Source organism: Fundulus heteroclitus, chromosome 1, assembly GCF_011125445.2.
Source record: "Fundulus heteroclitus isolate FHET01 chromosome 1, MU-UCD_Fhet_4.1, whole genome shotgun sequence".
Taxonomy (NCBI): domain Eukaryota; kingdom Metazoa; phylum Chordata; class Actinopteri; order Cyprinodontiformes; family Fundulidae; genus Fundulus; species Fundulus heteroclitus.
Genome location: NC_046361.1, coordinates 27,997,401 through 28,020,135, shown reverse-complemented (window position 1 = coordinate 28,020,135; position 22,735 = coordinate 27,997,401). Strand labels below are relative to the sequence as shown.

At 38.8% G+C, this 22,735-nt stretch overlaps 1 protein-coding gene across 3 annotated transcripts in view; it reads left to right on the top strand.

Moving 5' to 3' along the window:
- The first annotated feature begins 532 nt into the window (after window positions 1-532).
- Window positions 533-22,735, top strand: part of LOC105932301 (cadherin-4) — a 421,667-nt gene continuing 399,464 nt past the window's right edge. For 2 of the 3 annotated variants that reach the window (XM_036139614.1, XM_012871395.3), the window contains exons 1-2: window positions 533-863; window positions 2,470-2,581. In XM_036139614.1, coding sequence (XP_035995507.1) covers window positions 807-863; window positions 2,470-2,581 — 169 coding nt within the window. In that variant the 5' untranslated portion in view covers window positions 533-806. The remainder of the gene's footprint in view (window positions 864-2,469; window positions 2,582-22,735) is intronic. The other variant, XM_021320932.2, reaches the window with a different exon arrangement.

Genomic DNA, 22,735 nt, shown 5'->3' with positions numbered 1-22,735 from the left:
AAACACCCTCACCCTGCCTGGCTTGCCCCCACTGGCTGTCTGTGCATTTAGTTGATTTTAAGATTATTTTATTTGTTTCTAAAATTGTACATGGTCTTTGTCCTGACTTATCTATGTGAGCTGTTTCACCCATTTTCTCCTACTAGAGGGCTCAAGTCAGCTGATCAGCAGGTCCTGGAGGTGCAGAAGTCTAAGCTGACGCTGGCAGTAGACAAAGCTACAAAGCAGAAAAAATCAAAGACGAATACAAACGATAAATAAATAAATAAATAAATAAATAAATAAATGTTGCAGCTATGGAATCCTGTCAGTTCCCATCTATTACAAATATGCGTCTAAACCTGTCTGGTGGGTGGGAATGGGTGTTTTGGTGGCGCCACTGAACACAAACCGCTTTTCTGGCTTCAATTTGGCCATCAGACTTCTTTTATTTTTACTTTTTTAAATACGCGCATCCCCCGTCTCACTCCGAGCCCCAGTGAAAAGTTGCCAGAGCCGCAACGAGTGTGTCTTTAAGTGCGTGTGTGCACCGGGTGGCTGATAGGAGGGGTTGAAGTGAATGACGCTGGCTGCGCCTTGATGCTGAGCGGAGCGCTCACCTGCAGACGAGAAGAGCCGGGGAAAACTCGGGACAGAGCTGCAGCACACACTCACGGAGCGCAGGTTGGGACGTAGCGAACAGTCTGACCAGAGTGGGGGAGGAAATTAATCAATCACCGAAGAAGAACCAGGAACGACCCTCTTTCTTCTTTTTTATCCTCCGGTTCATTGTCCTGGCAGCTTTGATTCGTTTTTACTCGCCAACAATGCGGTCCGACTTCGTAGTGGTCCTGACAGCAGCTCTTCTTTTTGATACGTTTTGGGTGAGAATTCTCTCTTTTGTTTTATAAACCTTGGGCTAAATAACAAGAAAGTCACGCAGGCAGAGTCGCGGCGGTGTGTTGCTGCAACACCAGTCGCGTTGCTCCTTATTTTCCTACAAGTAGGCTACGCTAATTGGTTCCCTAATGGATTTCCAACATATAACAACAAAAAAAGCGAGACCTAACAAGTCGGTCCCGTTTGTTCTGGCACGCTTTTCCCTCTGAATCGGAGCCATTTAGACGCTAGGAAGCACTACACCACACAAGTTAAATTACGCACCGCCTTTTTACCAGGATGCCTTTTTCATCAAAATTAATTTGGTCATCCTATGCGTTTTAGATTTAGCCGCACCTTCCCTCTCAATGCAATCTCGTGTATAAAGTTATACTTAGAAGTTTGTTTCTTCTTATTTGATCAATAAACCCTAAATGAAGTATGTGCCGATGGGCTTTCCCTGACTTCGCTCCCTATTTCCCTCTCTACTGCAGTTTCATCCGTGTTACTTACTATTTAGATTATAACTCAGTATCTGTTATGCTTCCATTATTTGAAGTCAAAATTAGAAACTCCCGTGCTACACAGTTTTTGAATATGCACCTAAAAAAGCTTTTAGTATTGTTTGCAGGCACGTTTGGTCGCATGTGTTTTTATTTATTTATTTTTGGACACGGCTGCATTATTATGTTAGATTATTAATTTTAACCATCACTGAGCAACATCTCTAGTGCTAACTTGTGTGCGGACAGTTTGATTAGTGCACACACTTAAATAGACTCTTGCAGAGCGCAGTTTAACCCCTGGACTAGAATAACACCAACAGTATAAGGGAAGTAAATGCTGAGCATTCATGCTGCTTGCTCTGCTGTGCATATCTGTCTCACTTAACCATATAACACCTAAACCAGAAATGCACCATTGTGCCAGAGATATAAAAAAAAAAAATAGATACATTTTCACTTGATTGACTATAATCTGTGTAAAAAATGTAATTTGTGTTTTCTTTTTGCCTATAATTAAAGGAGTTGAAACTAAGAACTCCTGCCATTTTTGGTGCATAAATGTACCAGCCAACAGCGTTTTTATTGATATTTTGGGTTAAAAGAAAATCAGATAAATGGAAATAATTTTGTAATCCACCTGTTTTCTGTTGGATTCAAAGCTACTACCTCTATCAAAGAATGTACAGCAAGTTGGTTTCATATTTTATATGTTAAAGCCTTCAGAGTAAAAAAAAAAAAAGGAATTAGTATAAATCAGGATTCGGAAAAAAACACCCCAAAGAAAGATCAACATCTGCCAGGAAAAGCCGGATCTATGCAACGTTAACTGTTCTCTTTACTGGTTACTTTAAGGAACAAAGTAAAACAGCAAATTATATCGCATGCTACAGACAAAGGGACTGTTTAATCAGCAGCGCGTGTACCCCCACAGAAGCAAGAAAAAAAAACCTAGTTCATAAACTTCCTGATTATATTTCTGTTCACTCTTGCTTTATTAGCAGATCCCCCCCCCCCCCCCCAGGCACATGGCCAATGGACAAAAAAGGAATCAATGTAATCTATGTTTGTTGATGTCTTAAACTATATTTTGTTTTTGTCTTCCCAGAGGACTAATGGGGAGCACACCTCCCCAGATCCCTGTCGACCTGGCTTCTCGCAAAGCTTCTACTCCGTGCAGATATCGAGGGATATACTGCAAGGCCAGGGCGTAGTTAAAGGTAGGCATCTTAATTGGCATGTCAGATGGTTTACATTTTGTCAGGACTATTTACAGTCGAGTAAAAATACACACCCCTCTGCAGATAAAACAGTAAGGTGTTCTTTTGCAAGCATATTTTGTATTTTTCACTATTTAAGTATTGCTTATGGTGAAGTTATGCAAAAACTGTTTCACAGCATAAACTAAACCTTCTTTGATGGAAATATATGAAGCAGAACATAATCTCCAGTATGTTGTGAAAGAACAGCTAAAGCGCGCTGTTTTTTCGCGCTAGGTCGCTCACAGTTGCAGTGTTTTGATTTTTTAATATTAGAATGTGTACAATACTTATCACACGCCGAGTGTACTTGTGTAACTTTTTTCTTTGTGTTTTTTTTTTTAATTTGTTTTTTGAGACAGCTCAGCCTTTTCCACTTCTGTGTAGTTTTTGTCATCCATATTTCACTTACTGTGGCCTTCACACTACATTATCATACCAAGTTTTATGCGAATTGTTTCAATTATACAATGATCCGAGCAGGTTGAAGGACCTGATAGAGCAGGAAATGGAATCGACATCCTGTGTCTAATCTGGCAGTGCTCCTGCCAATGTGAGCTAATTGCAATTCTCTATTGATCCTAATGTTTTTCCCCCTCATAGCTCAAGCTGCATTGTTTTGCTGTGGGCAACAATGGCTCTTTTTTTGTGTCTTCTGTGTCTCCGGCAGCTGCACGGTTTTTATTTCTCACTCTCCTTAGCTGTGACTGACTTGGAAAAGATTCATCTCTATATCTTGACTTTGCCATATGCACACGCACACACGCGCACGCGCACACACACACACACACACACACACACACACACACACACACACACACACACACACACACACACACACACCCCTATGGAGTATTCTCTACAGACTTGGTGTACAGTCAAACTCAGTGCGGCACAATAGTTTTTTGCTTTGCTGTATTGTATGTGCCCATACATGTGTTTGCTTGTTGTGATATTGTAGTAGAGGAGGTATCTGCTCTTATTTTAGTGTTTCATTTACTTCAGCTTATTGCATCCTGCCTAGGCGTGGGATTGGATGTGGGATATTGTCACTTGCAGTGAGCTTGCTCTAAGTGTGGTAGTGATGTCTTCAGCCCAGCAGGGGGTGTCAATACAATCACAAATAGTCACAAAATGAGCCATCCCTTCAGCACAGGAGCCGTTTATTCCAGGGAGCATTATTTATCTAGTTTTATCTCCGGGAGATGAAATTGTCACACTATCTGGCTTCACACATAAACTAATCTTTGGTAAGTCTAACATGCTTATTTTCAGGTTTCCGTGTGCAGCTGCACAGAAAGCACAGACTGCAAGCCAGCCTCAAGGCTAAAACTCTTGTGAATTGTGGTGCATTGTCTTACAGAAGTATTCCGCACCCCCTTGGACTTTGTTCCGTTGCAACATAAAAACAAACAAACAAATATATTTTAGCAGGATTTTATTGTATATACAAAAAAAACAATATATTTCAAGATCTGAAGGAAAAATAATCCACAAATTGTAATTGTTTTCCAAGGTTTGTACAAATAAAACAAAAATGTGACATGTCTCTGTTTTCATTCACTCAAGTTGTTACTTTGTAGAACCTTGTCTTTTGGGGTATTTGCAAAGTTTTATACATGTAAATAGTGACATTTTTATCCATTCTTCTTTGTAAAATAGCCTGATTCAGATGCTTTTGCTTCAGGAGAAAGTTATACAAATTGTCTGAATATTAATATCTGGGGATCATTACAGGGGATGGTAATTGATTCAATATTGTCATTAAGTCACACACAAAATGAGTCTGCATTCAGATCAAATTTAACCTCAGTAACATCAGACACATTTGGCACATCCCGCTGCCTGCCACGGTAGCAGCGGAGAGATATCACTCTTCCCGTGGAGCCACCACCATGTGTCAGACAGGAACCAAAGCTAAGTACAGTGTTTCTGTGAAATCAGATATCAAAACTTAAGCAGGAAACCGCCACGGAAACAGACTGTGAAGTTTCTCAGCTGTTGTGGGAAAGCTGATCTGAGACTGTGTGAAGTAGGGCTGGGCATTGATTAAAATTTCAAGAAATCGATTCGATTCCGATTCTCAAGATTTAGAATCGATTCTTTTTCATTCAATTCGATTCAAACATAATTATAGTTTGTTTAAACATAACACTTGTTTTTGTTCATGCCGCAATCATCTGATAATCAATCAAGTTTCAATCAATCAAGTTTATTTGTATAGCCCTTTTACAATAGCCAAACAGTACCCAAAGTGCTTTACAATAGAGCCATAAAACAATACGTAAGACATACAAAACATACAGATACAATAAAAAGGTGCTGTAGTGGTGCAGTGCTGCTGGACGTTAAAAGCCATTTAAAAAATACATAGAACGGAGCAGACAAAAGAAGGAACACCTAAGAGACTGTATTACCCAGGTCAGAATTAAATGCTAATTTAAAAAAGTGGGTCTTAAGCTTCGTTTTAAAAAGGCTGAGATCAGCAGTGGTGCGGATGTCAGGGGTTAGTTTGTTCCACAGTCTGGGAGCAACGACGGCAAAAGAGCGATGGCCCCACTGTTTAAGTCTTGACTTAGGGACCTCAAACATAAGCTGACCCGAGGAGCGCAAGGCTCTGCCACTATTACGAAAAGTTAAAATCTCAGACAAATGAGAGGGGGCCAAGCCATAAATGGCGTTAAAAACAAACAGCAGGAGTTTAAACTCAATTCTAAAACGGACTGGAAGCCAGTGGAGAGACGACAGCACAGGGGTAATGTGTTTGCGTCTGGACGTGCTTGATAAAAATCGGGCAGCAGCATTCTGTACAAGTTGGAGACAAGAAATTGATGACTGACTGAGGCCAACATAAAGGGCATTGCAGTAGTCCAGTCTTGAACTGATGAAAGCATGGATTGCCTTCTCGAGATCCTGCTGACTAAGAAAGGACTTGACTTTGGCCAAAAGACGGAGCTGAAAAAAGCTTAAGCTGACAACAGAGCTAATCTGTTTGTCAAATTTATAATAATTTGACAAATAATGCCCCAAGCGTTCGTACAACATCAGTAGGCAACACTAACCAATCAATCAGCTTATATTTATATAGCCCTTTACAACACACGAGGTGACCAAAGTGCTGTACATAAAATCGACATGATAGAAACAGAATTATAGGCATAAACATAAGAACAAGTACAAAATAAAATACAAAATATGACACATTAATGTCGATATAAGTTTTTTAGTGAAACGTAAGAGAAAACTATTAAGCTAACGGCCTTGTGACCCGGATACGCTCACAACATAACTTCGGCCATCATCCCCTTACAGTGCCCTCTACCATCTTAAGTTACCAATTTAAATCTAATTATTTCTGGAGAAATAATTATGTTAATTAAAAATCAAGTATCCTAAAGGTTATTGTTTTTTTTTTATTCAGCAAATCATTCTATAAGATGCTATTTACTTAAATTATGTTTTAACTCAGTGTTGCATTGTGAATGTATTGAACACATGCCCGTTGTTCTAAATTAGTTAAGCTAATTTGATCTCATTCGAAATTATTTAAGATGAACTTTGATTCTCTGACTGAAAGAGCCTCCCTGTCTTATAACATTCATTGAATCCTTTTTATGGTGATGGTTTCCGAACATTTTTATTTGTCCTTTTGTTATTTTGTGTGTACATTTGTGTTAAGGTGTGTTAACATTGAGCCCGAATGTGTCAGGCCGAGCAATAGATTTACATGATATCCCTAAGCACAGGTGCAACATGAGAGCAATGTGTCGCAAAGCGAAGCCAAGCGAGACCACTGAGGCAATTCTAATAACGCAAAACGCGTGATTATGGCAATTAAAGAGAAGCCAGAAAAGCATGACACCTGCGAGGGATGCAAAGCGACAGTTGTTGGAGTTGAAAAAATTTAACTTTTGTGTTGTCACAACAAGACAACCAATCAGGAACTGGATGTGGCTTTAATGTGGGACTGAGAACTGCGGCGGAGACAAACCTGTTTTCATTCAACGTGGAAGACCAGCTGATAGTGGCGGTCAGCGGTCGGCCTGAGTTGTATAACTCAACCAATTATTACAAACGAAACAGTTCCAGAAGTAAGCCTGGAGAAAAGTGAGTGGTGAGGCTGGAGTGGCAGTTAAGTGAAAGCGTCACTAGATGACACGTTGTACTGCTGTATTTCTGGCTTCTTGTCTGGTGTGCAATGGCTCTCACCTGCTGTGCGAACAGCTAGCAATAATGTCAGGCTAGTTGGAGGGTGTGTTCCAACTACAGAGGAATCACACTCTTAAGCCTCCCTGGTAAGGTCTATTCCGGGGTTCTGGAAAGGAGGGTCAGTCGGATAGTCGAATCTCAGATTCAGAAAGAGCAGTGTGGTTTTCGTCCTGGCCGTGGAACACTGGATCAGCTCTACACCCTCAGCAGGATCCTGGAGGGGTCGTGGTAGTTTGCCCAACCAGTCTACATGTGCTTTGTGGCTCTGGAGAAGACATTCAAACGTGTCCCTCGAGGGATCCTGTGGGGGGTACTCCGGTAGTATGGAGTACCGGGCCTTTTAATAAGGGCTGTCAGGTCTCTGTATGACCGGTGTCAGAGTCTGGTCCGCATTGCTGGCAGTAAGTCTGACCCATTTTGGTGGCCTTATGATTGCGTCTCTGCTATTCGTGGATGAGTTTTCTCCGTAGTGTGTCTGGGCTCTCCCTTAAAGATAGGGTGAGGAGCTCAGTCATCCAGGGAAGAGAGTAGAGCCGCTGCTCCTCCACGTTGAGAGGAGCCAGTTGAGGTGGCTCAGGCATCTGGTAAGGATGCCTCCTGGACGCCTCCCTGGTGAGGTGTTCTGGGCACGTCCCACCGGCAGGAGGCCCAGAGGGAGACCTAGGACACGCTGGAGGGACTATGTGTCTCGGCTGGCCTGGGAACGCCTTGGGGTTCCCCCGGAGGAGCTGGCCCAAGTGGCTGAGGAGAGGGACGTCTGGGCCTCCCTACCGAAGCTGCTACCCCCGCGACCCGACCCCGGAAAAGCGGAAGACAATGGATGGATGGATGAAGGAAGTTGGTTGCACTGGGTGTTGTTTAGTCAAATAGGAGTACATGGAGGGAATAAATATCAGTGGTACACGTTTCACATTTTTGTTTGTACAAATTCTTGAAAACTATGCATTATTTATCTTCCACATCAGAATTTTTCAGTTTGTCTATCAATAAAAAAAATTCAAGAAAATTGTATGACGTTACCTGTTTGAACATGTTAATATGTGAAAGAAATAAAGAGGAATTTGCACTGTAGTATTATCATACATTTAAATCAAAACTAAATATTTATTTTATTTTGCTTAGTATGTGTCATTTGTATTGTCCCCTTTGCTTGAAAAGATTATATCTCCTTCTTTGCAGCCGCACAGCTGCATTATCATCCTCATTTGAGTCTGAGAGCACAGATGTTGTTGACACGCACCCACACATCTAGTCTATGAAATACCCTGTTTTCCGATGTGATTTACAAGGCTTAGGCACTTGATTTATCGCCTAGAAGGATGTCACTGTAAGAGGGCAGGAAGAGGTTCTGCAAAGGCCTTAATAATAACATTGTTTAACCCAAAACCGTCAGATGGGGGAAGGAGTGATGACAACCCACTCTTGCATACACACTGGTTCACAAACATAAATATATTCATGTTGGCCACGAGGGGTAATAATGGAAAGGACAGAACTAGGACCTTGGTCGTGATGGGTAGCTTGCCCTGGTCTAGACAGGAGGTCGGCAGGAAAGAGGACAGTGTAATGTTTCACTCTGATGTGCCAAAATTAACAAAAAACAAAAAAGAGGCTATTTACAGCAAACACTGTTGAAAGTGACATTTTCTGTAAGCTATATTTTTGTCTTTAAAAGCGATCATTTACAAGGTCAATGCCTTAATTAGTTATTTCAAAAGTTTGTCACAATGTAATTTTCTATTAATCCTATCAGTGAACAATAGCACAGATGTAGATTAGTCTAAAAATGTTTTTTTAAGCAAAACTTTTCAAGAGTGCTTAAAACTTTGCACTCTTCATTAGTCTGTTTTTAAGCTTAAAGGTGTCATGACATCACAGTATAAACCATTTCATGTAGTTGATATTGCTGCATATAAAAATTCTCCAAAGAATTTAATTAAAAGAATTACGTCAACTTGTTGTTTTGTCAGGCCAAATGTCCCTCCTCAGTAATAAGGTTGGCTGCAGTAATGATATGCAGCTCTGTGAAGTTGCCTTCACTCTGATTGGTTACAACCATATTTGCAAAACCGGTCAAATGCACAAAAACATATCCGTACATGGGTTAATGGACCATTTTGAAAAACTATTTCTGACATCATCAGAAGCATCTTGGCTGGGTTAAGGAGAGGCATGTATGTATATATATATATATATATATATATATATATATATATATATATATATATATATATATATATATATATATATATATATATATATATATATATATATATATATATACACGTGTGTGTGTGTGTGTGTGTGTGTGTGTGTGTGTGTGTGTATATATATATATATTATTTAATATATATAAATAATATATATGTATGTGTGTGTGTGTGTGTGTGTGTATGCAAATTTTTAGTTGAATTACTGACTCAAATTAACTTTCTATAATACTATTATCTGTTGAGATGCCACCTTACCAACTGAAAAGGTCATTTGCATTTCCAAAGAATGAGCAAAAGGTAGGAAACCCCCACGGCTATTTATCCTGTTGTATTGTCATGTTACAAAGGTGACAGAGGTTTTCAGTCATTATTGCATAGCCTATATATTTGGAAAATGTCTTCTTTTTTCGAAAGCTGCATTGTGTTATTTAAGATTAGTTTTTATTCTTGCAATATAAGGTTTCCGAAAATAAGGTGGACATACCAATGATCTGCAGCATGTTTACATGGAAAGATGATAAAATTTAAAGGTATCTTAAAAATATTTTTTAAGATATTTTTTTCAGTTTAAATTATTGAAAAAAAAAAAACATACCAAGAGAGAAAATTAAACACATGGTTAAAACAAAAAAAGGACATTCCACAATAAATACAACAAAATGAGATGAACAAGGCAAAATTGTGGACATTAATCACTCAAATTCCTGTAGATATGCGAAGGACAATCCCTGACTGTAAACACTCTCTCGTATTATCACCATGTAGCATAAAAGATTGCCATGTTGTACATTATACTAAGAAGCTTCGGCAGGGTTCTCCCTTTTACTATCAGCTCTGGGGGCTCCGAGGTTGTCTGAAGCACAGAGCTGGTCTTCGTTATCAGTTCTCTCAGCTTCTTTGTACGACTAGCTCAGATTCTACACACACAGAAAAGAACTACACTGCAAAGAAATTTAGAATACTTATAGACTATTCTTAGGTTCTTGCTTGTAAAATGTCCTGTGACCACAGTTATTTAAAACATAAAAAATCCCACTTTTTCTCCTTGTAAAAAAACTCTGATGAAAATATCTCTTATCCAGCTTTTTGCCTAGTTAATCAACCAGTATAAACACCATCTTTAAATTCTCAGATTCTTAATTTAATAAACAGTTGTTCAGACACACACGCACACACACACACACACACACACATATATATATATATATATATATATATATATATATATATATATATATATATATACTCAATTTCAGGGAAACTTTCTACCTCATCGGCCAATTGGAACTTAAGAGTTGAATCTTCTAACAATTCAATAACTGAACTACAGTCTTTAACCAAAGTCAGAGTGCCAAAAGACATGAATATTTTTTCTTTATTCTTAGTTTTATAAAAAGCACCACAAAGTCAAAAATCCCAATTTTTTTCATGTGTTACCATTTAGAAATGTGTTTGCATGGTGATACTGGAAGATTTTATGGTTTCTGAGTTGCTACTTGTTATAAAACTGTTAAACCTTCACCAGTATAAAAATTCCAAAACCCTTCTAGAAGGCCATCTAGAAGACCCTGGGTAATGATTCCTACAAGCTAAGAGTGAGTGAGTACTGATAGTAAAAAAATACAAATAAAAGCAGGTACACGGTAAGTATCAGTTCTGCCTCAGGTTAATATGCATATATTTTCTTGGAAATATAGCTGTTCATCAAAAATAACATTTGCAGGATCTTTTGCATTGGGTTTAAGCAAGAAAGAAACTGGCCTTCTTCTGAAAACAAAAGCTGTCACATTTTTCAGTGGTTGAGAGCGCTGATGCTGATAATGTGGGGACTAAAGTCTGCTGGAATGGATGACTCATGGGAAACTGAATAAAAGAAGCCATTTTTTCACATCCTCCATAGGGATGGGCAATACATCAGTTTTCTCTTTCCCTCCACCCTCAAACTGAATTAGATTGTTTTTGATTTCCTGTTTACCTCTTGCCCCAAATCTCATGACACATAGCCTGCAGTGTTTTCTGGGTCGATACCAGATAGGGGCTCCTAATGGAGATTTGACATTGTTGGAACACAGCCTTCTCTGCCAAGTTCTGCATCTGCCTAAATAATTTACAGCATTTTCACTTTGTCTTTCTACTTTTGGATCACTCTTTATGTCATTAAGAAAAATACTGTGTCCCTGGATTTTCAAAAGCAACTTGCCATAACCCAACCCTTTTAAAAAGTTTAACCATAGTCACGATGCAAAAAAAAAAAAAGACACCCACACACACACACACACACACACACACACACACACACACACACACACACACACACACACACACACACACACACACACACACACACACACACACACAACAATGCAAATCCATTTTGCCATCTGTTTGAGCCATTACATGAGTCAAGCCTATTTCTCCAAGACTATGTTGTCTTAGACACAGGAGCAGCCTCATCTGCTGTCACTGATTATTAATCAAATAAATATATCAGACAGACTCCCATTGGATCTTTTATTCCAGAGAGACACAGACTACAGACATACTGAGGTGCTTGTTAATACTTTTGAGGCCAAAGGCTAATCTTGCCTGAGGGAGCTGTTGCATTTAACCTCATGTATTATATGCTGGATATGTGTGCAGTTGATTTAAAGAAATTCTGAGGGTTTTCCAGTAAGGCCAGTATCGATGATTTAGCCAGATGGCTGAGGGTTTCTTTACCTTTTATGGCCAATGCATGAGTGTCTTATGTGATAAATGAGACAGGAAGGTATCAAGGGGCTACACCTGAAGTAACACATTTGACCAATGTATTTTAGGATTGGGGAAAAAACATATCCCTGTGAGCCTTTTCTAACTGAAAGCATAATGTTCATTGACATGGTTGTCTAGAAAAACTGGTTCTCTCCAGATTTGTCAAAGATAGTCATTACACAGTTAAGAATGCAGGAAAAAGAAAGCAGGTGGAGACCATTATTTTTCCTTGAGTTTGACAATGAATGGCAAAGGAGAAGGGTGCAGAAGGTTGAAGGAGAGTAAGTGAAAAATGTTGGAAACTTCCTGCAGACCGAGTTACTCAGCTGCTTGTGTGAACTCTGCATACTTGTCATCTGCTCAGTACATTAAGAGACCCCCTGCCTTAGCCTGATGAGCCTTCTGGGGTTCTACAGGACGAAGGTTATGGCCCTCCTGAAGACATTAAACCCTTTTAAATACTTTGTCTGGACTCCAGCTCTTCAATGCACAGATGGTCTGTGTAGGCTTTGACAGCTGTAGGATGACAAGGGGGCACTATTAGCACTCTCATATGCCCCTTATCTTACACACGCAAATATGCATACATTACACATTAAGTCTGAGGTTAAGGAGATTTTCCTCTGTTATGTTGGTAGTTCCCGGCTGCATAGCGGCAGAGGTGATATACCAATATAGTGCCTTGAAAAAAGTATTCATCCCCTTGAATTGTCTTTTCTTTTCTTGTTTTTTTTTTTTTTTTTGAGGGGGGGCAGATTTTTCGCAGCTCTAATGGCTCACTTTTTATGACAGAAGGTTGACAGGAAGGGGGTGGAAAAGGGGGAGAGACGTGCGGCAAAGGGCCGCGGGTTGGATTCGAACCCGGGTCGACGGCGTCGATGACTAAGGCCTCCGTACATGGGTCGCGCTACCCGCTGCGCCATGAGTGCGCCCGTCCCCTTGACTTTTTTAACTTTTTTTCCCATCCCAACCAGTAATTTAAATGTACTTTAATCTTATCTTATATTATGTATCTACACTAAGATTGGCATGTATGTATCCAGCCCCTTTGCTATGAAGCTCCTGGAACATGCTGGTGCTACTAGTTATCTTCTTAAGTCACGTAAATAGTGAAATGATGTCCATCTGTGTGCAATCTGTGATTTGATTTTAATATTCAACTCAAGTCAAACTTTATTTATAAAGCACATTTAAAACAACCAGGGTTGACCAAAGTGCTGTACAGATATCACAGTTGAAGGAAATAAGGTAAAAACTAAAAGGCTAAAATACATAAAAACAAAGCAATAAGATAGAATGAAAATAAAATAGAATAAAATAAGTTAGAATTTAAAAATATATATAATTTTTTTTTTTTTTTTTTTGCCAGATGTCCACTTAAACTTGATTAAAAGCCAGGGAGAAGAAGTGTGTTTTTAGGAAGGATTTAAAAACCTCAAAAGATCCTGCAGATCAAATGTGCCAGGGCAGGTTATTCCAGAGCCTCGGTGCCGTTGCCACAAAGGCACGGTCCCCTTTGGCGTGGCCGGTAGCAGCTGATTGGAGGATCTCAGTGTTCTGGCAGGGGCATGGATTTGGAGGACCTCAGTCAGATACTGGGGGGCTAGGCCATAAAATCCACTCTAAAAGCAACCGGGAGCCAGTGCAGCGAAGCCATGACGGGTGATATGTGGTCATGTTTACGTGTGCCAGTCAGGAGACGTGCAGCTGCCTTCTATACCAGCTGCAGGTGGTGCAAAAGTGAGTGGTCCAGGCCAACATATAATCAATTACAGTTATCCAATCTCATATTAATAAAAGCATGGATTACAGTCTCCAGATCTCTGCGTGGTAAAAGCTGTTTTTTACGTCCAAGCTAACTTGCCGATCGAATTTCAACCTGTCGTCAAGTATTACACCAAGAATATTGTGACCGTGCATAAAAATGTTATGTTACAGGATCCATAAGGGTCTATAGCAGCTTTAAATTGTTAAACTGTTGGAAATTACCATGTAGTCCTCAGTAAATTCCTCTTTAGACTTGGCAAGAAATTCCATCAGTCGGAAAATTAGGGTCTCCCGTCTAAATTCAACATGTTGCAGTTGAAGACAAGAGTTGATAAAAGTAGGTTCTATAAAATCACACATGCTTACATATCGAAAGGTAAATACAGTCTAAATATCAAATTAGTCTAAAAGAGCCAGATAATATGATGAGCTGTGACAAATCATCTATTAACCTTTTGATTCTGTTGATGCTAATGATGGATGTCTTATGGTGACATTCTGGGTTTTCTTTTGTATTTAAAGCTAGTTGTGAATTATATCAGTAACAAGCTAACAAGTCTTTAAATAAGTATATCATTCTGATCACATTTAGAAATAAAATAAACAAACTGCTTAACTGACTTAAAGGCCAAGGAATTAAAAGAGTGACTCCTAGAGGATGTATGCTGTAGAAAACTAATGGTGGGCAAAGACCCTGCACTCTGTGCAGAGGAAAAAAGTAATGGATAACAAGGAACAGCTCTCACTAACTGAGATTTGAGTCCTATCATTCAACGTAAAGAGACGTTCATTGGAATCAGACCGTTAATGAATGCCACATCATTGCTGCACACCGCTGTAAACTAAAAGTTTGTACTGCATGAATAATGAAAATTACGTCTGTTTAGCCTCTTTACTGTTAAGAGGCTGTGAATGGAGCTGAAAACGAAAGTAAATGTGGTGTTTCTCCTTTCACAAACTACTCAAAGACCCTGTCTGTTTGATTAATTAAGGCCAGATAGCACCAGATCCACTAAGACAGGATGACATTATTTTACCTGAATTTAGGAAAAAGCCAATGGATCTATGGCTGCAGATTCGACTTTATTAGACCATGGGAAAAGTTTGTGGCGCTCCCACGCAGCTGCAGCACACACAACGAGGCCAGGCAATTGCTGGGGGATTTGTCTCTGATGAGACATGAAAAGAGTCCTATTAAATAATGAAACCTGCCATTGGCCCATACCTACAACACTGTGTTTTGTATCACTGTTACTGTATAAAAATGTTTTTTTAAATATAACACAATCAATGCTTAGTCTGGCAGGAGTGGCTTGCTACACTTTGCTAGCAATGAAAGCAGCTAGCAGGTGCATATAAATGGGTTAACAAACCTCACACTGACTTAAGTTAGAAGTTAACAGTAAGCTCATGAACATTCTTACACAGTTACTTATGAAGAAAGTCAACATAAAAACGATCCCCTTTTCATCTGGCTGACTGCTCCAATAGGAATCAGAACGTCCTCTGGCTTTGTTAATGCTGTGCAGTTTTTTCACATGACATCACTTATCAAAGTTGAATGAGGTCCTCAGACTTGCTTAGTAAAATCTACTTGATTGTAACCGTTTTAAAACTAAATACATTAACTGAGTATATCTCACCTGATAATGCCATTTACAGATACATAGTAAAATGCGTTAAAACATTTAAAAGTAAATATCCAGTAGCACATTAAAGTCATTTTAAAGTAAATGTATTTTATCGGGATTTTATGTAAAAGACAAACACCAAGCACTGCAACATCATAAGGGTGGTAAGTAATCATCATTTACTAAAAAAATCTGAATGATTTTATGTGCATTTGTATTTAATGTGTTTCATTCGTTGCAATATAGGTCAAGCTGAATCAGATTGGGGGAGTGCATCTGTGAACATCTATCTTTAAATCTTGCCACATTTTACAATTGGATTTGGGGACGCAGTTTGACGGTACTATTCTTACACATATATATATGTTCTGATGTAAGCCCTTTTATCAAAGCTCTAACTTTGTTGTTAGGGTTGTTGTCCTGTTGGAATTTAACCTCTATCTGAGTCTCAAGTATTTTGCAGCATCCAAAAGGTTTTTGGCATTATATTTAGCCTTATCCTTTGTTGTATCAATCCTGATTAGCTTTACCATCCTTATTGAAGAAAAGCCTGCATTACTTGGAGGCCTCTAATGGAACTTCTTATGGCTTTCTTCCATTTTTTTTCTTTCAATTTTTCACTCTTCCATGAAGATCACAGTTCAGAGCGTATTGTAGTCATGTCAAATGAAAGTCGTCCATCCTGAGCTGTGGCTGCAATCCATTCCTCCCACATTACCATGGACCTCATGGCTAGCTGTCCTTGCCTTTCCTGCCAGTTTGGGTAAACTGCCATGTCTTGGTAGGTTTGCAGTTGTCTCGTCCTTTCGGGTTTTCGATTGATTGTACAATTGTACAGTTGTGCAATATTCCTTAAGATGATCAAAGCATGGGATATTGTTTTAGAACCATTGTATTGTATGTTCTTGTGCCTTGATTGTGCTGTTTGTTGGCTAATGCTTTGCGCACTAATGTTAAAAAAAACAAACATCTTAGGGATTCAGTACACTTTAGATGAACACAAATGCAAGCCCTAATGTTTTGATTTTTGTTTGTAAAAATATTTTCATGTCATTTTCTTTGCTCTTTAGTTTTAAAATCCTAATAAAATTAAATAAAGTTTGTAGTCATAATTCATCAAAACAAAGGTTTTAGGAGGTATACTGTTAAAATATAAATACTGACTCACAGACCTTTGTTTTCATGCAAACGGTATCCTAAAGTAGACACAATAGCATGGGAGGCATACTGATTCAATACTAATTCTGTCTGTGGCACCATTTTAATTATAGCCTCAGTTTCAACTAAAATCAGTTTGGTTTTCTGTCACAGCTAAATTGGCTTTTTTTTTGTTGCTGTGGTATAACTAACAAAGACAAACGCTGTTGTGCAAAGACACAAAAGTAACATCATCTTGTTGCTTAAGTTTTATTAGTCCCACTGTTTCTTTTGCTCTTTTTTGCAGAGCAAATAAAATATACATGAGCTGGCTTTGAATAATTCTCCTCTGCTCAAGAACATTTTACTCCACTTTCTTATAGCAAAACATAATTAAAACAGACATAGTCAAAATCTCATTTACAGACACTGTCGGGAAAGTGCTTCATAACAACGGGATGATAAATTAATGAAATATGGTTGAGTATTCTCACCTCCAACCCAGGCCCCCATTATCTTTCTGCTCTTCATAGTTTCCAGACTCAAATCAGATCATTATATTTAATTAATGAAACTTCTGTCCATTTCTCTTTCTTTTCTAATCAACAGTAGAAGTGTGTGATCTGTCTGTGGGCAGGAAAGATTTAAAAGCATTACAGTCTCATATGCTATTCTCTTTGCTTGAAGCTCCCTCTCTTTGTTAACGGAGGATGAAACGACGGATGGAAGCCCTCAGAAGACATAGCTGTCTCGTAATCACTAATTGTGTCCTGAACTCCTTGTGAATGTTCACCCGTTTAGTTCTGAAGTTCAGCACACAGTTGAATTATTGCCTCTGTACAAGGAAGCTGAGGAAAGACCCAGGGGACAGAGGGAATCACAGAAGAGTAGGGGGTTTAAAAACAGAGTGTCACTAATGTTAATTAATGACAAGACAATGCTGAGTCCCATGATGTCTCGCCCTGTTCTATTCAACACTTGAAAAGCTAATAGGGCGCAAACAAAAGGTCTTCCAAAGGAGCAGGGACCCTTACAAACCGTGTTTTACATTGATGCCAAGACAGATGTGTTTTGTTTTTTTAGAAGAAATTCTGAGGAGGAATTCATAAATGTTCCTGTGGTTTAGGGCAGAGTACAAAGGCTCTAAAGGTTTTGATTGGAGATACAGCATTTGGAATTTTGTGCTTTCACCTGCCCTTAGCTATTTTGGACAATTCTGATTTTGCTGTTACCTGCCATTGAATACGTAGTTATATTAAGAGCAGAGGTGACGTCATCCCATGTGTAGAATCAATGTCATTTCAATTTCATACATTTCAGCGTTAGAGCATTGATGGACACACCAGAGAGAAGACTTAACAGCTTTCACTGTGAAATGAGAGAAAGCCTCGAAAAATCTGATACAGCTCCTTTGTGTATAGAAATTTGAAGTGTCTTTTTTTTACCCATCAGGCGTGGTTCATGGTGTGAAAATATTATATTTTGGTTTGACCCACTCTGTTCATAGTGATCCTTAATATTAGTGGGTCCCTCTTCAGTTATTCTGGACTCGCTAGGAGAAAACCTTCTCATTTCTCCTCGCCCCATGGCCAATTACTGAAAAGTTGGGCGTTCAGTCAAAACTCCTCTCGAGTCAGCACGGTGTGGCCTTACTCCTCAGCAGAGCCGCAAAAACCTGGGCTGGCCCTGGAAAAAAACTGCTCCTGAAACACTCGAAAGTGAGTGGAGCCGTGTAATGCACAACCATTACGAGCAAGTGGAACTGGGCATATGATCTCAAGGTACTTTACAAGACAATGATCTATTTTATATACGTATTATAATGAAAGGAAAGCAATCACTGTAAAATATTAAAAAGGAAGGCAAAATTACTTGATTTATATAATTAATAATAAAAATTATTTATTAGCATAGTTAGATATTGCTATATTGGCTAACATTACTAAAATAGCAGGCCCAAATTGAAAAAGTCAAAACATAAAGTCAAACTTTCTTGTTTATTATTCACCGTTCCTGTTGTTTATTGAAACTCTTGCTGTTGTAGCATGAATGAACAATATTCTTATATTCTTTCCATTAGAACTCTTTTATGGGATGGTAACAGTGGGATAATGGTACTCATACTCAGTATCTTCTGCTTACCCGGGACCGGGCCATGAGGGCAGTGGACTCAGCAGAGATGCCCAGACTTCTGTCTTCCCAGACACCTCCTACAGATCATAGCCCTCCCAGAGGGAGTATTTTGGAGTACACACATACTGAAGGGAGAGAGAGGGAGACGAACAAACAAGCCGTCTCCAATGGGAGGACAGAGTAGCTGTTGGACTACACTGCCCTGTTTCTCACATAAAGCTGAAAAGTAAACTTCACATTTCTATTGAATTAAGTTACCTGTCCAGCAGAAAGCCTGCAACCTCCACATCTATTTTAAATCCTTGCTCCCTAAGGAATTATCTCCACCTGGTAATAATCACCAATATAGACTCTTACTTGCTCCCGGTTATTACTACTTTTCCCTTTCTTGGTTACTTTCTCTTCCCTCTCACTGGGCAAAGAGCATGGATGGTCCCCCATTTCAACAGAAAATGGAAAATAGAATGATCTACAGTCATCTGAGCTTGTTTATACTCCTTCTCACAGGTAGGACGTCTTCATATAGAAGACAGATAGGAAATGCATATGGCTGACAAGTTTGTCACCTTGCGCCTACTGCAATCAGAAATGGCGACACAACATGGTGCCTCCCAGTGGGTGCACCAACACCTGTGTATTTATAAACTACTAATTCTAAACTATGAGAATGCTTTCGTATTTGATGTGCTGTTATTAAACTTTGCCAGAATATGTATTTATAAAAGCAATATTTGATTTTTGATAATTAAAAGCCACACTAGTTATACACTGTTTGTTTAACTGATCAGATATATTTTTGCTTTGCTGATACAGGATTTAATCTACAAGGGCGAATATGCCTTTGTCTTTACAAGTAACTCAATGATTTCTCAATCTGCTCGAAATTTCTCAAAAGGCGTGCGCTATTAAGGCAAGGCAAATTTATTAATATAGCACAATTCAGTACAAAAACAATGCAAAGTGTTTTACATGATTAAAATATAGCAAAATAAAACATATTTGTTTTATTGTTCCAAACATCTTTTGGAACAATATCAGGTTCCAAAAGATGAGGGATACTGTTTCATTTTGCAACAGTGTACTGTTGGCACATAGAAGTTACAGGTCTAGTGCTCCTAGTGGCTAAAAGTTACATGTTGCTGCTTTAACCTCCACTTGTGGTAGGAACTCCCCCTAACCTAACGATAATATTTTGATACTTAACATTTTGTGTGGAAGTAATATCATTTAGTTAACAATTGTTTTGGAGTCACACTAAGTGTATATGAAACAGCAACTGTCATCATGCCTGTGCAAATTCTCAGTTATCTGGGTGATTGCAATAGCAAACAAGCTTAAATCAAAGGCAACTGAACTTTTGCACATTTCTTTCTGAAAATGTTTCGACACCTATCCAGGAGTCAATAAATGTCTGTTATGCTGCAATTACTTTATAATGCATTAATATCAGTATTATGTATTTTAAATTTTAAACAATTTGCAACAGCTTCAACACGACTTAATGCTGGGTCTTTGAGAAGAAACATCAGAAGAATCATAGGTGTACCAGTGAAGTCCTTGACTGAAAACCGGGGAGACATGAAACAATATTCGTTCATTGGAGGTCCCTGTTGGGATTTCATGAAATGGGGCTTGAGCATTACAAACCTCTGGTGCCAGAAAGAGCGGGGGATTACTTTTTGAAACAAATGGTAGAAGAGGAGGCAGCTGTTCCAGTTTTCTCGCAATGGAATAATTTTACTTTGTGAGTAAGTGGACTTTTTTTTTTTACTTGTGTGTTTTTCTGCAGAGTCTGATGATTGGCCAGATTGGTCTTTCATGATTCTACAGAGATAAAAAGACCAAAGCACAGACTTAGTCTTATGATTATTTCCAGATTGTGTTTATTTACAACAGAAGGTAAGTTCATGAAGGCTTTTTGCAGGTAATTCTAACAGCAGTTAAGGCAGAAGCCAGGTTGGTAATATGTGAGTTCACAGAAGGAGTCTTGATTGTTCTGAGCAAAGCTTGCAGGCAAATTGGCACAGAGTTCACAGATGCAGTCCAACCTTTCCTGAACAGCAGGCTTCCATCAGATTTGCGAGCAGCTGGGTAACACAAAAGGAAGATCAATAGAAGTGAAGAAAAACATTGAACAAATAAAAGCTGGAAGCAAGATAAAACGACAAAGATGATTTGATCATATCACTTAATGTGGTTGAATGAACTGAAACTTGAAGGAAACCTGATATTTAAATACTACAGGTGGATCAATTGCATGGATTCCAAACTGCTGCCCTGGCAGTCACACATTCCAATACCATCTCTCTCTGGAAGGCTGCTGTGAATAAGAGCTTCAGAAGAAAAAAACAAGCATGAAAGGTCATGAGTGAAAAGACAAGAACAAAAACAAAGAAATAAAAATGATCCAAAAAGGAAGATGGGAGTGCTGTATTTCAGGCAATTTCACTTGTGCTTCATATACCCTGGATTTGAAAGAATTAACCATTGATTAACTCTTAGACCTATAGCTCCACAACCCTAGATATGTTTTCAACAGATTTTTCCTCTAATGTTGAGAAAACGGATTTCTATACAGTCTCTATTACTTCAATCAGTACATGTAAAACCTATCCTCTCCCAGCAGAAGTCAACCCAATGCTTGTATGTCTTTGAAATGCAAAGTTGGCTTCCCGACTCTGGGTGAGGGCATTGGAAGAGTCATTTTATTTATTTATTTATTTGTTTTTGCCATTTGTTTTTGCCAAAGTGACATTTAAATGCACTGCAACAGAAGAAATCATGTCACCTAACCAAAGAAAGTTTCTGTTAAGACCTCTAACACAACTGATGAGTTTAATAGTTTAGAATAGAATATCTGTATAGGCCGTGTTGTTTCTAGTCCAGGACTTCTTTTATTGTGTGATTCTGGCTGGGTTTTTAAACTCTCACATGTGAGGGACATGACCGGCTCAAATTGTGGTTTATGAATGGCTAGAGGTGCCTCATAGATGCAGTGATGCATAGATGGTGCCTTACAAATCTCATCTCAATATTGGACAAAGATAACCGGGATGAAGATAAAAAAGCTATATTTAAATGAAGGTTTTGTTCATTATGGAAAAAAGGTATAATCCTTCAAAGCAACCTGGCACTTTGGCAAAAAGTAGTTATATGATTAAACTACATGTTTTAGCTGACTTGCAGATATGTAGATGGAACCTGTCTGATGGCTGAAAGATCTCAGAAAGCAACACAGCATCTAAAGAAATTCAAAAACAATTCATTGACATATATCACTTGGGAATACAGTATTTCTCCTATTTTAGCTTCCCTTAATTGGCTTCCTGTTAAAATTCTGTTAAATTCAAATTCTACTTCTCACATATAAAGCTCTCAATAATCAAGCTTCATCATACATCAGAGATCTGATTACCCCGTACGTTCCAAACACAGCACTTAACTCTCAGAATGCTACTGGTGGTTCTTAGTCTATAACAGGAGAATGAGAGGCAGATCCTTTGGTTATCAGGCTCTTCTGATACTAACTCCTAGTTTTGGTCCATGAGGCAGACACCCTGTCTACTTTTAAGACTGGGCTTAAAACTTTCCTTTTTGACAAAGCTAAGTGGCTTAGGTTATCCTGTACTATCTCTTTAGTTATGTTTCTATAGGCTTAGGCTGCTGGAGGACATGAAGTTATATTTCTCTTACTTTGCTGAGTTTTCCTACTGTTCTCCAATTTTGCAGTAGTTGTTGTTATTTTAACTTTTAATTTTATGTTCTCTTGTCTTTTTTCTCTTCATAGTAGGTACACCTGGTCTGACATTCTGTTAACTGTGACACCATCCAGGGTGGCAGATCATCTGTCATTACCCTTCTAAAGATTCCTGGATCAGTGTGTTGCATCTGTGTTTTTTGTGTCTCTGCTCTGTCTTCTCAAATACGACAGATCGCCGTCCACACTGAGCCTGTTTCTGCTGGCGGTTTTTCTTTCTGTTAAAGGGGAGTTTTCCTCTCCACTGTCGCTTAATGAATGCTCAGTATGAGGGATTGCTGCAAAGCCATCAACAATGCAAACAACTGTCCACCGTGGCTACACGCTCTTTCAGTAGGAAAGAATACTGCTTGTCAAGACTGGATGTAATCTACTGGATTTCCTTAGAAGGAAACTTTTTGACCAATCTATCTAGATGGTTTAATTGAATTGACTTTGTAAAGTGCCTTGAGATGACATGTTTTGTGAGTTAGCACTATATATAAAATTTAATTGAATTGAAAAGGGGTAAGAAGCC